General features: G+C 39.0%; 1 protein-coding gene and 1 non-coding gene across 11 annotated transcripts in view; both read right to left on the reverse strand.

The window, feature by feature from the left end:
* Positions 1-237: 237 nt before the first annotated feature.
* On the reverse strand, positions 238-401 carry LOC142362628 (U1 spliceosomal RNA). The gene has a single exon (XR_012765205.1). It is a non-coding gene; the product is annotated as a U1 spliceosomal RNA (small nuclear RNA).
* A 7,517-nt stretch (positions 402-7,918) lies between these two features.
* The window catches only part of TJP1 (tight junction protein 1), a 216,182-nt gene continuing 210,880 nt past the window's right edge, over positions 7,919-13,220 (reverse strand). For 6 of the 10 annotated variants that reach the window (XM_075431504.1, XM_075431500.1, XM_075431498.1 and 3 more), the window contains 2 exons: positions 12,769-12,912; positions 7,919-9,455 (listed from right to left, as the gene is read on the reverse strand). In XM_075431504.1, the coding sequence (XP_075287619.1) occupies positions 9,361-9,455; positions 12,769-12,912 (239 nt within the window). In that variant the 3' untranslated portion in view covers positions 7,919-9,360. The remainder of the gene's footprint in view (positions 9,456-12,768; positions 12,913-13,220) is intronic. The other 4 variants (XM_075431505.1, XM_075431499.1, XM_075431506.1 and 1 more) reach the window with 2 other exon arrangements.

Consider the following 13,220-nt stretch of genomic DNA (forward strand, 5'->3'; position numbering starts at 1 on the left):
ATTAGTACCACGAGTATTTTCCTCTTCGCCACCTTCTATAAAAACATGCGTCTTGTTTAGGAGCTATGATGCTTGCTTTAAAACACAGCTAAGCCATTTGAAGTTCTGTGTTGGTGTCATTTTTCTTATTCAACAGAACAGCAATTACGACAGAATCACAGAATGGTAGGGGTTGGAAGGGACCTCTGTGGGTCATCTAGTCCAACCCCCCTGCCGAAGCAGGGTCACCTACAGTAGGCTGCACAGGACCTTGTCCAGGCGGGGAAAAAGAAAAAGTAAAGAAGTTTCCCGCATTTGGGGAAATTGCAGGGGTCAGCACACCCAGAGCGCAAGGGATGAGCCTTGCCCTGGGAAAACCACCTACCTGCCTGATCATGGTGTCTCCCCTGCCAGGTAAATATTTTATCATCTGGAGCTCAGTGCTCTGAAGCATGAATCGGTGTCCACATCTGTGCGAAGTCCCAGCTGTCTGCAGCCATGAGCTTTAGGAACTCGGATCTCTGCAGAAGCGCAGGCTGGTGCACACAGCACAACTGGCACACAGCTGTGCACAGCTGTCCTTACAGGTAAGTCCCAGGCTGGACTGGTCAGTGCTTGACACCAGGCCTCTAACAGACTCCTGAGACTTAGAGAATGCCAATCTGGGCAGGACTGCAGCATTTTAATAATGGCCACATCCATTTGAAAAGATCAATGTGCTGTTTGTTAGCAAGTTTGAATATTTATTCGACACTGCTACACTCCAATGCGAAAACTCCTGGAGAATGGATAAAGGCAGGCACACAACACGTACGCAGCGTCCTTTGGAACTCCGCACAAACACGCGGCCCATGCTCCGAAGCAGCTTTTCACTGCTGGCTTTATCGCTGTCTGCAGGCAGGGCTCACCCCCCGGAGGTGCCTGCTCCTGGCACACACACAGGCTACCGCCACTGCCCAACCTGCAGAAAAGCCACCAACACCTGCCAGTAACAAGCCTGGTAAATCAAAAGGATTGGCAAGAGGCTGCCAGAAGTTCAGCATGATTTTGCATCAACCGATTTGTGTTACATATACACTGCACAGGAATTCTGTTGGAAGAGCTCTCAGTGCACAGAAGCCTTTTACCTGACAAAGGGAAATCTAACAAATTGCTGATCTGAATTACTCATTTTTAATTAAAATATTTTCAATTATGTATTTCCTCATGGTAAGAAAAAGCCAGCTTCTTATTTTAAGAGATGTTTTTGTTCCAAAGAGTAGTGATTACCTTTGTTTTTCTTGTTTACCAGGAGTAGCCCAATTACATACACATTATTATGATGTGATAAGCAACCCTCAAGACCATACAGTAAAACTATTCCTGATTTCTATGAGAAACCAGTAAAAGATCAAAGCTTACCAACTTTTGTGGCAGATATGCATTCTGACCATCTCAGACTGTCCAATGAATCCTACAGTAGATGAGCAAGACTTAGGTATGGAAACATGCCTCCTCTGCGATCAGCGAACCTCAGACTTCACAGTGGTGGCAGGTGCGTATGTGTACATACACAAAACCAGTCCCTACAGGATCCACTGGCTAGGTAGAGCAGTTTGCTAGATTTGACATCTGAAGGTTAATTCCAGTAAGCTTCACTTATTTACATTCAGATCCATTTTCTGTTTCCTTAAGAGGTTTTCAGAGTCATCCTCCCTGACAGGTTCTGCCACTGTAAAACTAGTTGCCCAGGGTAGAACAATTATTTTTTTCTCTTACGAGGATTGAAATGGTGCACCAACACACGAAACAAGAACCTACAGACCTGTATTTCCATTTCTGTCACATTTTGACCTGAACACAATAACATGCAGGTATTTTTGCATGAGAGTATAGTGTATTCTCTATATATGGCTTTATCACTAGGACGTCAGAGCTAGTTGCTTTGTTTTCCATATTAAAAACACAAGGATCATGCCTAGAGAGCAAGAGTGGCACTTAACTCCTTCAGAACTGCTAAATGCTTTGAAATCCACACACACAAAGCAGTACCAAGTATGTTGGCCTCAACTCACAAACTGCCACTGCTATACTTTAAAAAGCTACTGCCTTTAGACCAGAATGACAAGGTCACCAGCAAACTTATAACTATCCAACCAAAATAAAGGAGAAACAGAAAACATGTCAGAAGTTATGGGCATATCAGAGCAGTGCTTGTTATTAATTTAAGCAAAACATAATATGGAAGTGCGAAGTCATAACTCTGTGCTTCCTCACCACCTATTCTGCGCTGCAGAGAGGCAAAGTCCGAACCCCTTGCTCATAAGGCTGATGCTGCTCTCCCTCACATTCACTGGGGACTAGAAGTTGTTATATCCTGTACAGAAATTCATAAAAAACCCCCCAGATAATCAGGCAGTTTTACTAGTGGTGGCAGGTTTTTTTGAGGGGTGGGGCTGAGGGTGTTGTGAAATAGAACACTGCAGCAGAACCAGCTATATTTGTGGGCTCTCAAGAAACTCTTTCTACTTTGTATTAATTTTCAGATTGTTTTGTGAAAAAAAACTGTTCTGCCTGCTCACTGACATGGTTTAAAACTGGGCAGCTGTTACTATCACAGGCCACAACTCTATGTCAGCCATGCCCATTAAACAATGAGAATTACATTTATATGCCACCAAAACAGAAACCAAAAGTTTCTAGTCTCTTGCAAACCAACAAAACCCACAGACTTCTTTGCTAGCAGAGTACCACATAAAGATGCGGGAGTAGGCAGACCAGATCAGAGAAGTAAGCTTTCTTATTTTGGGAAGACAGACATAGCTGCGTAGATATTACTGCAGTACCTAATGCCTGAATTACCATTTCAAGACTACCTAGAACCACGAAGATGTCAATTATTTAAAAATAATGAAAGCCTGTATATCACTCAAAGACACACAAGCCGGCTCTTCTTACTCCTGCATTCTCAGCAGACATCTGAAGTGCTGTGAGTAACTTCAGTGTGTTGCTGGTAGAAACAAAAAAAGTGGTGCCAATACTGGCAGCACCAGTGGGACTGCCAGTGATGTCCAGGCAAAAGGGCTGTAGCACTTCCTTCTAGCACAGGCTCTGTTCTACAGGGGCAGCAGGATATCATTTATGTAGCGAATTTCATAGCATTATATACCGTATAGTAATGTTTCCATCTGCATGTATCTTGTGCCTTTCCACAGCTTTTAGCCAAGAGAAACTGAAAAAGGTTAATACAAACCTTAAGGCAACTACCTCCTGGTCACTAAGCTGACTTCCCTGATGTACTTTACCAACATGCTCCTTCAGTAATCAAATGTGTAAATTCCTGTATCGCCAATTTAGTTCATTCTACCTTACCTTTTTATTTCAAGTTAATCACACTGCAGGATATTTGGTCATTAGTTCAATAAGGACAAAAGTAAGTACAATTAGGAGGGAAATCACTGCAGCCAGCTTCACTGTTACATCATCCATATTGGAATTTCAATATCAAGCTCTATATTACAAATGTTCCTTCTAGCGAAGAAGTTTCTTCTTGTTGTCTTTCTGCAAAGAGCAGCTTTCAATGCCAAGTTTCCACTCTGGCAAGATTACCTTGAAATTATTTAAATCTTTGGCAAGGCTTTTAAATGTCTGTAGACTTAGTTTTAAGTGCATGCAGTATGTTTGATTAAATATCACCATTGGTATCCCAAAGCCAAGATATAAAAGCACCTACCAAATTGAATGTTGTATCTCATTCTGCTTAAATTCTACAGCCCGTTTCTCTCTTAGCCCCAAATTCTAAGCTGAAAAGAAGGGTGGCAGCAGTTCATGATTTTTCTGGGAAGACATTGCTTGTTTTTAGTATCATTTAGAAACTCATACATTAACCAACATGTTTCAAACCTGCACTCAACAGGCTGCAATTTGTATGTAGCTTTTCCACAGCCTATCATAACTACTGTGCTCAGCAACTTTTGTATCACATGGACAAGTGCTGCAGAACACGGTAAAGGCAAGGTACATTACCGAAGTATTTAAGTAACAGTGGTTTTTGTTCAATCATTTTTAAAGCAAATTTAACATGCCCTCAACACTCCAGAAAAAAGTAGTATCAGTAGTCACTACAGTTTATTTCCTTAGGAATGTATTTTTCCATTTGTCTAGCTAATGGCTATTAAAGTCAATAAAAAGACCCTTGCAATATGGCAATAGTTTGCATTAGGATTAAAAACATAGAGAATTGCAGGTTTCTCTAGTGGGAATGATTTGCTGCAACACATACATTATGCACACAGAGGTATACGGTGTTTAACTGTATTGAAGAGAGCTTCTTTTCAGGTTTCATGGAAGTTTTTCAAGTCCATTCAAATAATGTGAGTAAAGCTGAAGTGATCCCACCGGTTTATCTGCCCAACTCCCCTCTTCCCAGCCTTTAATTATTGTAAGAGCTTCTGCCTGCCATCGCATCCTCACGCTACCTTCAGACTAGCACCAATGCTCAGCAAATTTGGCCATGCTGAAAAAAGTAACAGGCTACTGTATACAGAGAACTGCAGCAGCACTACGTTTTACAGAAGCTATTAAACCTCTAAGACTCTCCCCCACTAATCAGAGTACTTTCATTTCAGTTGTCCCCAAGCAAGCCCAAGTCCCATCCCTCGTGTCTGCCATCCACCCATCTAGCTGGCCCACTCCCTCCCCACCAATAAATTCAGAACAGACATACAGGACATCAGGTCAGAAATGCAAGAGAACACCACAAAACAGAGCAAGTTGTTGCAGACAATGAAAACACATGATACTTCTGGTTTGATAACGGTCTGTAGTGGTACCAAACACTGGCATTTATAATCCAAAACCAGATGAAGCTACTGGACGTTCCGAAGTACTCTTGACTTACAATGTTCTTCATGGGGAGCAAGCCACACAGCAATAAAACAAAACCAAAAAAACAAGATGTACCCACAAAACAGGGTTTAGGCCCCTAACCACAAGCAGAGAGCCTAACTTCCTCATACAGAACACCTTTTTCCCCGCTTTCATGAGATACACAGAAAGGATGATCTTGCAAGGTCCAACTACATAACGTAAACCATAGTTATTCTCTTGTCAGCAACCAGCAAGTGACATATACCAAACCTGCCTTACTGGCAGCTTCTCCAGACCAAGGGACAGTTGGACATTTTGCATTTGTCTCCATTCTTCTACTGTCACTTTGTCAATGCCAGAGACGAGGAGCAGTAGGCAGTTAGTGCAGCGTAACAAACTTCAGTGGGAAACTTGATATACGTTGTCACAGGGTAGATCAGAGCAATTTCAGAATCAGCATTAGTGAATTAACAACTAACAAAGTTAGCCTAAAATTTGTTCTTGTCATTCCAAGCATAAATTGTGCTTTCTGCTCTCTTCCCCTAGTTCACATGGTGGCATTCCTAGTGGCAGAGCAGCATGCAAAACTTAAGGGCTTCTCTTTCTTGACTTTTGGTCTCCTTTATTACCTCTGCAGTAACAAAATAGGACAACTGCACTTGTAGATCAGAGGATATGTTTTGGACCTGTTCTCTGCATCTTACATGGTAGCAACTGTTACTACTTCAAGTCACTGACAGACAGCCGTACCTGCTAAAACCCCATTTCACAGCAATCTGAAATGATCTGCAAGTGTTTCAAGTTTAACTAAGGTAACTAGGATAGCACCATTGCTTTCCACCAAGACATCCTTTAATCCTTGTTATAACTGGGTTTCAAGCCAAATTCAGTGATAGCATAATTATTTCAGTGTCACCAGAATGACAACTGTTCGGCATAGAGCCAAGTAGTCCACAGTGTTCAAGCTAATAGAAAAATCTAATAAAGAAGTTCACATCTATATGTGTGTGTGCATTAACAGCCAGCTTCACATATTGTCATCAATAGTCACCATTATTCTCCGATGCTTACTCACAGGGTCATAATACACAGTTCATTTGGACAAAATGAAAAATAATTTTACCCCCTCATTTGATCTTGCCAATGGATGGAGCTAGTTGCCAGAGAACCCCGTACATAACAGACCACCACTAGCACTCAGTGAGGCTTCTACAAATGCCTTCCTCAGAAGTGACTTAGATACTACGAAAACATTTTTCAGATATGCTTAACGTCTTTTATTCTCCAAACCTGCACGGCTTCAGTTTCTGTCATCTGGTCCAGGTTACACTATGGCAGAGAATCTTCAACCAGACCTTAAACATTGCTGATTTGCTTCACCTAATTCCACGTTGGCAGGAACAGAAAAGTACTTCTACAACCATAACTTCTTTGTGTATGTGTAGTTGAATACTTGTTACTATTTTCTTGAAAAAATAAAAAAATAAAGTTTTTACCAAGAACCTAAGTCAGAGATATGAACAGTAATTCTGTATCCATTTAGTATCTGTTTCCGCCACTGAAGCCATTTGTCTGGAAACAAGGACAAGACTTGAGATTTATATTGTTAAAACTTCTGTACAATTTGCAGGGCTAAAACTGATCAGTACATCGCTGAGACAAACAGGAAGAATTGTGAGATACAGATTCTGAAGTTCAAATTAAATAGTGGATAGAGAACTATAGTAAATTAAAATACTACATGTAAATTTACTTCATGCAGAGCCTAGCTGATATAAAATACGTAAGGAACAAAACCTCTTGCAAGGACAAAGATTTCAAAAACACTGGTATTTCAAAACAAGAAAGTGTGTTATTTTAGCACAGTTACTCTCAATGGCCATGTTTTAACCCAAAAGCATTGGGATTCAACATGGAAAATATGTATATTATTTAAATTAGCCACTTTGATAAACATTCCTACAGGTAGACAGAAAAAGACAATTCCATTAACAGGTTACTTAGCAGTAGTGAATTGCAACGTTTTTGGAACGGCATTAACTTTCTCATTCCTTTTATAAAATTACAGCAGAGAAAAAGCTGTCAATTTTTTTTTAAATTCTGATAGAAAGACCTGACCCTACACTCTTCAGAAGAGCAGAAAGATATTATCTGGATCACTACAGTAAAAGCAACTAGGGACAGTTACACCTTACGGCGTGCTAGACTAAGCATGTCCAAGAAACAAATGACACCACTGCAAACGGTCCACGCAGTGTAACTCCAGGGTTCCTCAAGTCTGACTGACTCCTTTTGTAGCGTTTCACATACCTCTTTTACTAAGATCTGAACTAGAAAAGAACACTTAGAAATTTTAGCACTAGATTCTTCTCCAAGACGCTTTGTATGCCATTTTGAAGCCTTCCTTTCTGCTGATTCAAAAAACAGACCACCAATATATTATCACTGAGACAAATGAAAAATGCCGTCCTGACATCAACAGCTTTTTTGCTATTCAAATTTTGTGCCTACTCTTAAGAGCTAAGCCATAAAGAGTAGTAGTAATAGTAGTGAATGCATCTTCTAGGGCACATTGTGCCTGAGAAAAATTAACTGGTCAGTAAAAGTGAGAAAGGAAACATCAGGGTTATCCACTGTTTCCCAGCATTATTTAAAAAACTTCCAGAATTCATTTTCTCTTATAGAGTAATAGTAGCTTATCAGTTACCCACTGAGTACTCCAGACAGGCCTGATATCTTTAGAACTGTGTAACTAGACTATGTGTAAACCTACATGCTAGAACACTACCAAAGTATTTGGAAGAGGAGGTATAACAAGTAAACTAATACCAACATAATGATTCAGGGGACAAGTCTACCACTCCTACTCGTATTGAGTATTTCCAATGGACCCACACTGGAGTTCATTTCAGAAGCCCTGCTGTAGACAGCTCCAACTGACTCCATAAAAGAGCTCTGGCTTCACATATAAACATACGACAGAATCCAGCGGTCTACTTACACAGAAAAACAATTTTGTTATGTTCACATAAATGCATTTCCGAAACAATAAGATGCTACAATCTCTTATTATTTTAAAAAGTTTTATTCTGTATATTTAGAAACGTGTAATTTTAATAACTGCAGAGAAAAAAAATCAGCCACATCTGAATAGCTAATAACTCATTAACAGAATGCAGTGGTATATTATCTAAACAGTAGTAGTGCCATTGTGCCGTAATAATTTGTCTATTAGTAAAAAAATACATTTCAGGGCACACAGTACAGCATCCTTATGACAAATTACAGTAGGGATACTTTTCAAGAATTTAATCAAAGTAGAGAATTCCAAGTTATATGCGTTGAATGCAGCACTTTAAAAGGTAACAACTTTGTGCATTTTTAAAAAATGTCCTTGTTCGTATATTGTAGAAATGCTGCTTTATTGCTGCAGATGTCAAAGTTCAAGGCTCAAAAGGTATGAGAATACAAAGATATCCTTAAGAAACTTTGTTTGTTTTTATATATATATTTATATATATAAAAAGGTAAAGCTTATAAAAGTTAATTTACAAACCAAGAACAAAAGTGGTATGCACGCATTATATACAAGCAGTCTACAACATCTATAAATTTTCAAATGCATAGCAGAAAACATACCATCATTTTCTTCTGGTTCTCTTCTGACTGATGAACACAAACAATACTCATTCTCTAAACCAAACTCACAAGGTTGTGGGGTGTGGGGTTTTCTCCTCCTCTTTCCCCAGTCTCTCATGATATATTATCTAGGTAAGCACAAAAGCCATACAAACTTAATATAGAGAACTATGAGAGCTAAGACTATTAAAACATGAGGGTAAGGCACCCCTGCTGGTTAATAGGTCTGTAATGTGGTTAATTTACAAATCCACAGAGGCAACTGAACCATAGTCATCCCACATGCTTTTCCCCCTCCCCCCTGTTCTCATGACAATGTTTCCATATACAGTAAGTAGATGTGTTTGCCTTCGCCTCTCAGCAGAGGAAAACATCTAAACTGTGCTACCCCAAGTTGACTGCCATTTCATTGGACATGTAACACCAGAAGTCAGTTAAAAACCAGAGACCAAAATGTAGTCTTGTGAGTTAAACACAGTCGTAAAAGTGCAGGCCAAATTCCATGTTTTCACCAGTAGAGTATGAACCAAATTCAGTTCCTCTGAATATAATTCCATTGGTACTTTCAGATTTTAAACAATGAAATACTAGTAGTGTCCTTAAAAAAAAAAAAAGAAACAAACAAAAAACCACAAAAGAACAACCAACAAACCAAAGCATACAGAACCTGCAAAAACCCTACCTTGTTCCCACTGTACACTCCCTGCTTGTGGCATGTATAGTGACCATGGTTCAAAGAGTGTACTTGCTAAACCACTGTTAGACAAAGCAAGATGCTTAAACACTAAGATCCATTATCACTTATAGAACAGTTAATACTTGAAAGAGTGGTTCAGTTTATATGTAAGGTCCAGCTCAGTTTCACATTATTTAGTCAGTCAGCTAACTTAGTATTTAGAAGTGGTCAATTAAGACTGAGACACAGTTTGCTCCAACAAGATAGTTTGGATCCCCGGGAAGAGACTTGTTCTGCCAGGTTTTGGGGTCACCTGTGGGAGGAAAACACAATGCTGGTGTTTAGTATCTGCTGTCAAACAGTGTACATCTTGAAACAACCAAGCTTTTGGACAGGAGCTTTTAAGTTCTGCATCAACACCTGCTGGTTTTGTTTGTTTGGTTTTGTTTGTTTTTTCTTAAACCCTGCAGTTTGTATGTTATCAAAAGAAAATTAACTCTTTATTTTCATATAGTGGAGGATAGATCAGTTATTCAAAATGGATGCTCAGGCACTCAGGAATTGTTAAGCATAAGTCATTCTACTCTACAGCACCAACACAGTGCTTTCCATTTGAGAAATGTTAACAGTGAGTCAGGTACTCACTGGCTCTTTCCTAAATTGCCAGTAAAAAATGAGACATTTTAAAAGCTAATCTTGTTAGGATGCATTGGAAGTTTCTTAGAACAGTTCTGAACACAGATGAGTCAAACCAGAAGTTATGTTGTAACTAAACAGTATGACACACTGGTAGTTTTATTTTCTATTACGAAAATTACTGTAGACAAGATTGTAGTAGTTTTACAGCTACATCCAGTATGTAGTAGTTTTACAGCTACATCCAGTATACTTGTTTAAAAACCTGAAATACTGACATTCTCAAAGGGATTCTAGTTAACGGGTACATATTTAAAAATCTCTACAACAAATCTTATCTATTCATGGTCACAGGTCCTGTGTGACATTCTGTTACAAGGGAAAGTCATCAGCTGCCATCCCTCCAGACAAAGGTTACATTCCATCTGCACTGTTAATTGTGTCTTTCAACTGGAGAAAGTATTCTTCATTTACCCACCTAAAAGCACTACTACTGCCACTACAAAGGAAGTGTCACTATCCCACTGGTAGAACAGTAAAAAATGCACTGAAGTTCTCTTAAGCTTTCCAGATAAGTGACATTAGATAGCTTGGCCAAAACAGGTCTGCCTTGAGAAATTTGCAACAAGTTAGAGAATCCAGTGACACAGACTGCAAGCAACTGAGACCACAGTATTAAGTGGGACTGATGTGAATTCCAAGTAATTTTCTTGAACTCATGAAAACAAAATGAAATACACAATGCACTGAGTGATGGCAACATCTGATGTAGGGACAAAGAATAGAAGTGGCCTGCGTGTAGTCAGAGAATGCAAACAAGTTTACTGCAAGCAGCCAAGACTACTTATTTCGGTCAAGAAGATCGATACTGGAGGATTTTTCATCTTATAGGTGCAGGGAATTCCAGTCAAAGCTCACATGATCAAATACATTAGGAGAAGGATAAAACAGTATTGTAGGACAACCATGTCCTAGTCTTGCACATGAGACAACGGCAGACTTTCTTCCAACGTTTCTAAAGGTTACTAAACACATAGGAAGGATTAGACTGTAGCTGGTGCAACTTCCACCTGTTGAGGATGTTTTTCCCATATTTACAAACAGTTGCTTTGAAATAAAAAGATGATCCTTCAGTATTTTTCACTAATACATTCTAATAGCTGTGGCCATAAAAGGCAACATTATCCCCTGTCAGTTTTAACACTAGAATTACTCAAGCTATTGAAGGGGTTTAACAGTAAAATATCACTACATGAGGCTTAAATGTGGCAGAAAGGATGTTCGTAAGTGCAAATGAATGTCACTTTTAGGACAGAACATGGATACATTGAGAAAAGATGAGGTAGAGCAGACGACTGAAGAGAGAAAAATAACCAGAATTGTACAAACTGTTATTATAAAGCCACCTCAAAAATCAGAGTCCCATAACCAACTAATTTAGAAAGAGAGAAAACAATTATTTATTTAAGACACAGTATGGTCTACTTACATATCATAAGACAGAATTGCCTAATTTTAAAGTTTGTCTCAAAAGAGCAATGTTATGATATACATCCCATTTCAGATTAACAGAATGTGGTGTTGTATTTACAGTACAGAAAGTGTTAGGGTTTAACTATATACGCTCCAGCGCTCACTCACACATGCGCGCACACACACACACCCCCCACTTCGGAAAGGGAGAAAAATGTCTCAGCATCTTCAATTATTGTTTAGATCATCTGAGTCCTCTCCCTTCACTTCAAGTAAGTTCATGAACAGGTGCTATTAGTTACAAAGGAAGCACTGTGTGATTTTTGTACATAGTTGTCATAGCTTTTGGGACCCTACCATTTATGAGTCTGTGTTTTAACACTGCCACGTATACACACACTGTTAAATAGATGCATGCAACACATGCATATAATAGCTTATAAAAAACAACTAAAAATTATTGCCATTAATACCTCTAGGTTATTGAATCCCCATCAAGGGGATTGATGCTTTCTTCTTTCAAAGCATCAGTGCTTTGGTGTTGACAGTGATAGATACATTAGTGATGGACAATATGCATACACGGTGGCTTAAGTGCTGTATACAGAAGTACATTGTTCAGTCATTACTTAGATCATACGTACACATGAATGGTTTGAACCTTCCACCATAAATTTTGAAGGTAGCTGAATAAAACCTTAAGACTTTTTCCCCAGATGTGCAAACATTCCTTTTTAAATCTCTAACTTCACAGCCATTTCATGAAATTGCTTGAAATTTGCTCAGAATTCTCAGTTAGGCTCCTCTCTGATACTTTCAGCCAAACGTTCTCCACCACATCCCAGAAAGCCACAGTGAGGTAAAATGAACAGTTAAACAAAATTGCAACCTAGTTGCAACTTTTACTATCAACCAGAAACTTCTGGGTAAAAGGCAGTAGAGGAGAAATAGGCAGAAACAAGCAAGAAAAGTCTTGCGGAAAATCCAGCTACATTAGAATGAATCGTAAATACTTTTGCTGAACACTTTAGTTTTCTTAAATGACCCAATTGTTAGCATCAACTTGCACACATGGAAACAGTTAACAAGCATTAAATCATGATTTATGAGCATGCAAATTGTTAAGATTTGCCAGAGCCCTATATGGTTAAGTAAGCAACAGACAACACCAGTTATGTTACAAAGGCCAGAGGTACATAGTGATTTCCTCTCAATTTTAGTGCGACTATCATTTCAAGTGTATTCAGCTGTAGCAGTCCTCAAGAAAGAAGACAGAATAGAAAAATACAGTAATATTTAATAGACTAATTACTTTTTCTGCTATCATAATTTTAGCTATGAATTTGCACCACGAGTAAATGTAAGAAAGACATTTGCAATGAAGATGAAATGGGAGAGTTTGACACAAATACAATGATTGAGTTCTTTATATTACACAGCATCATCTTTAGCCAAATTAACTCAAATTATACGATAGCACCCAAAAGCCCCAAAAGGACAGAGGGAGGACAGCATACCCGACGAGGAGTCGGAGGATTTTAGAGCAAAAGACCAACCATCAGGGGTCATAGACGCACAGTGTGGCAGGCGCAGCTCCACTGGCTTCAGGAATTTTAGTCCGTGAGGCCCACACATTACCAAGGGGCTAAGAAGTGTTTCACCTATAGTTAAGGGAAAGAAAAACCTGTTATTGATTCTTCTTGAAATCGGTTTGAAATACTTAAGTATTACACAATTACATCGCAGCGCTACTCAGCAACTTAGTTTTAGAGAAAAATACGAACATTTTGACCTGTCAGTTAAGAATAGCACTTAGCAAGATTGTTCCTCTTGGTCTCTTTCAGAGCAGTCAAGTGACTTTTCAATAAAACATACCACAATCTCAAAATTAAAAGGGATAAACAAGTCTGCTGATTAAATCATGTTGGGATTTTTTTTTCTTTTTGTGACTAATTTCTAAGCAGGTGCA

Source organism: Opisthocomus hoazin, chromosome 10, assembly GCF_030867145.1.
Source record: "Opisthocomus hoazin isolate bOpiHoa1 chromosome 10, bOpiHoa1.hap1, whole genome shotgun sequence".
Taxonomy (NCBI): domain Eukaryota; kingdom Metazoa; phylum Chordata; class Aves; order Opisthocomiformes; family Opisthocomidae; genus Opisthocomus; species Opisthocomus hoazin.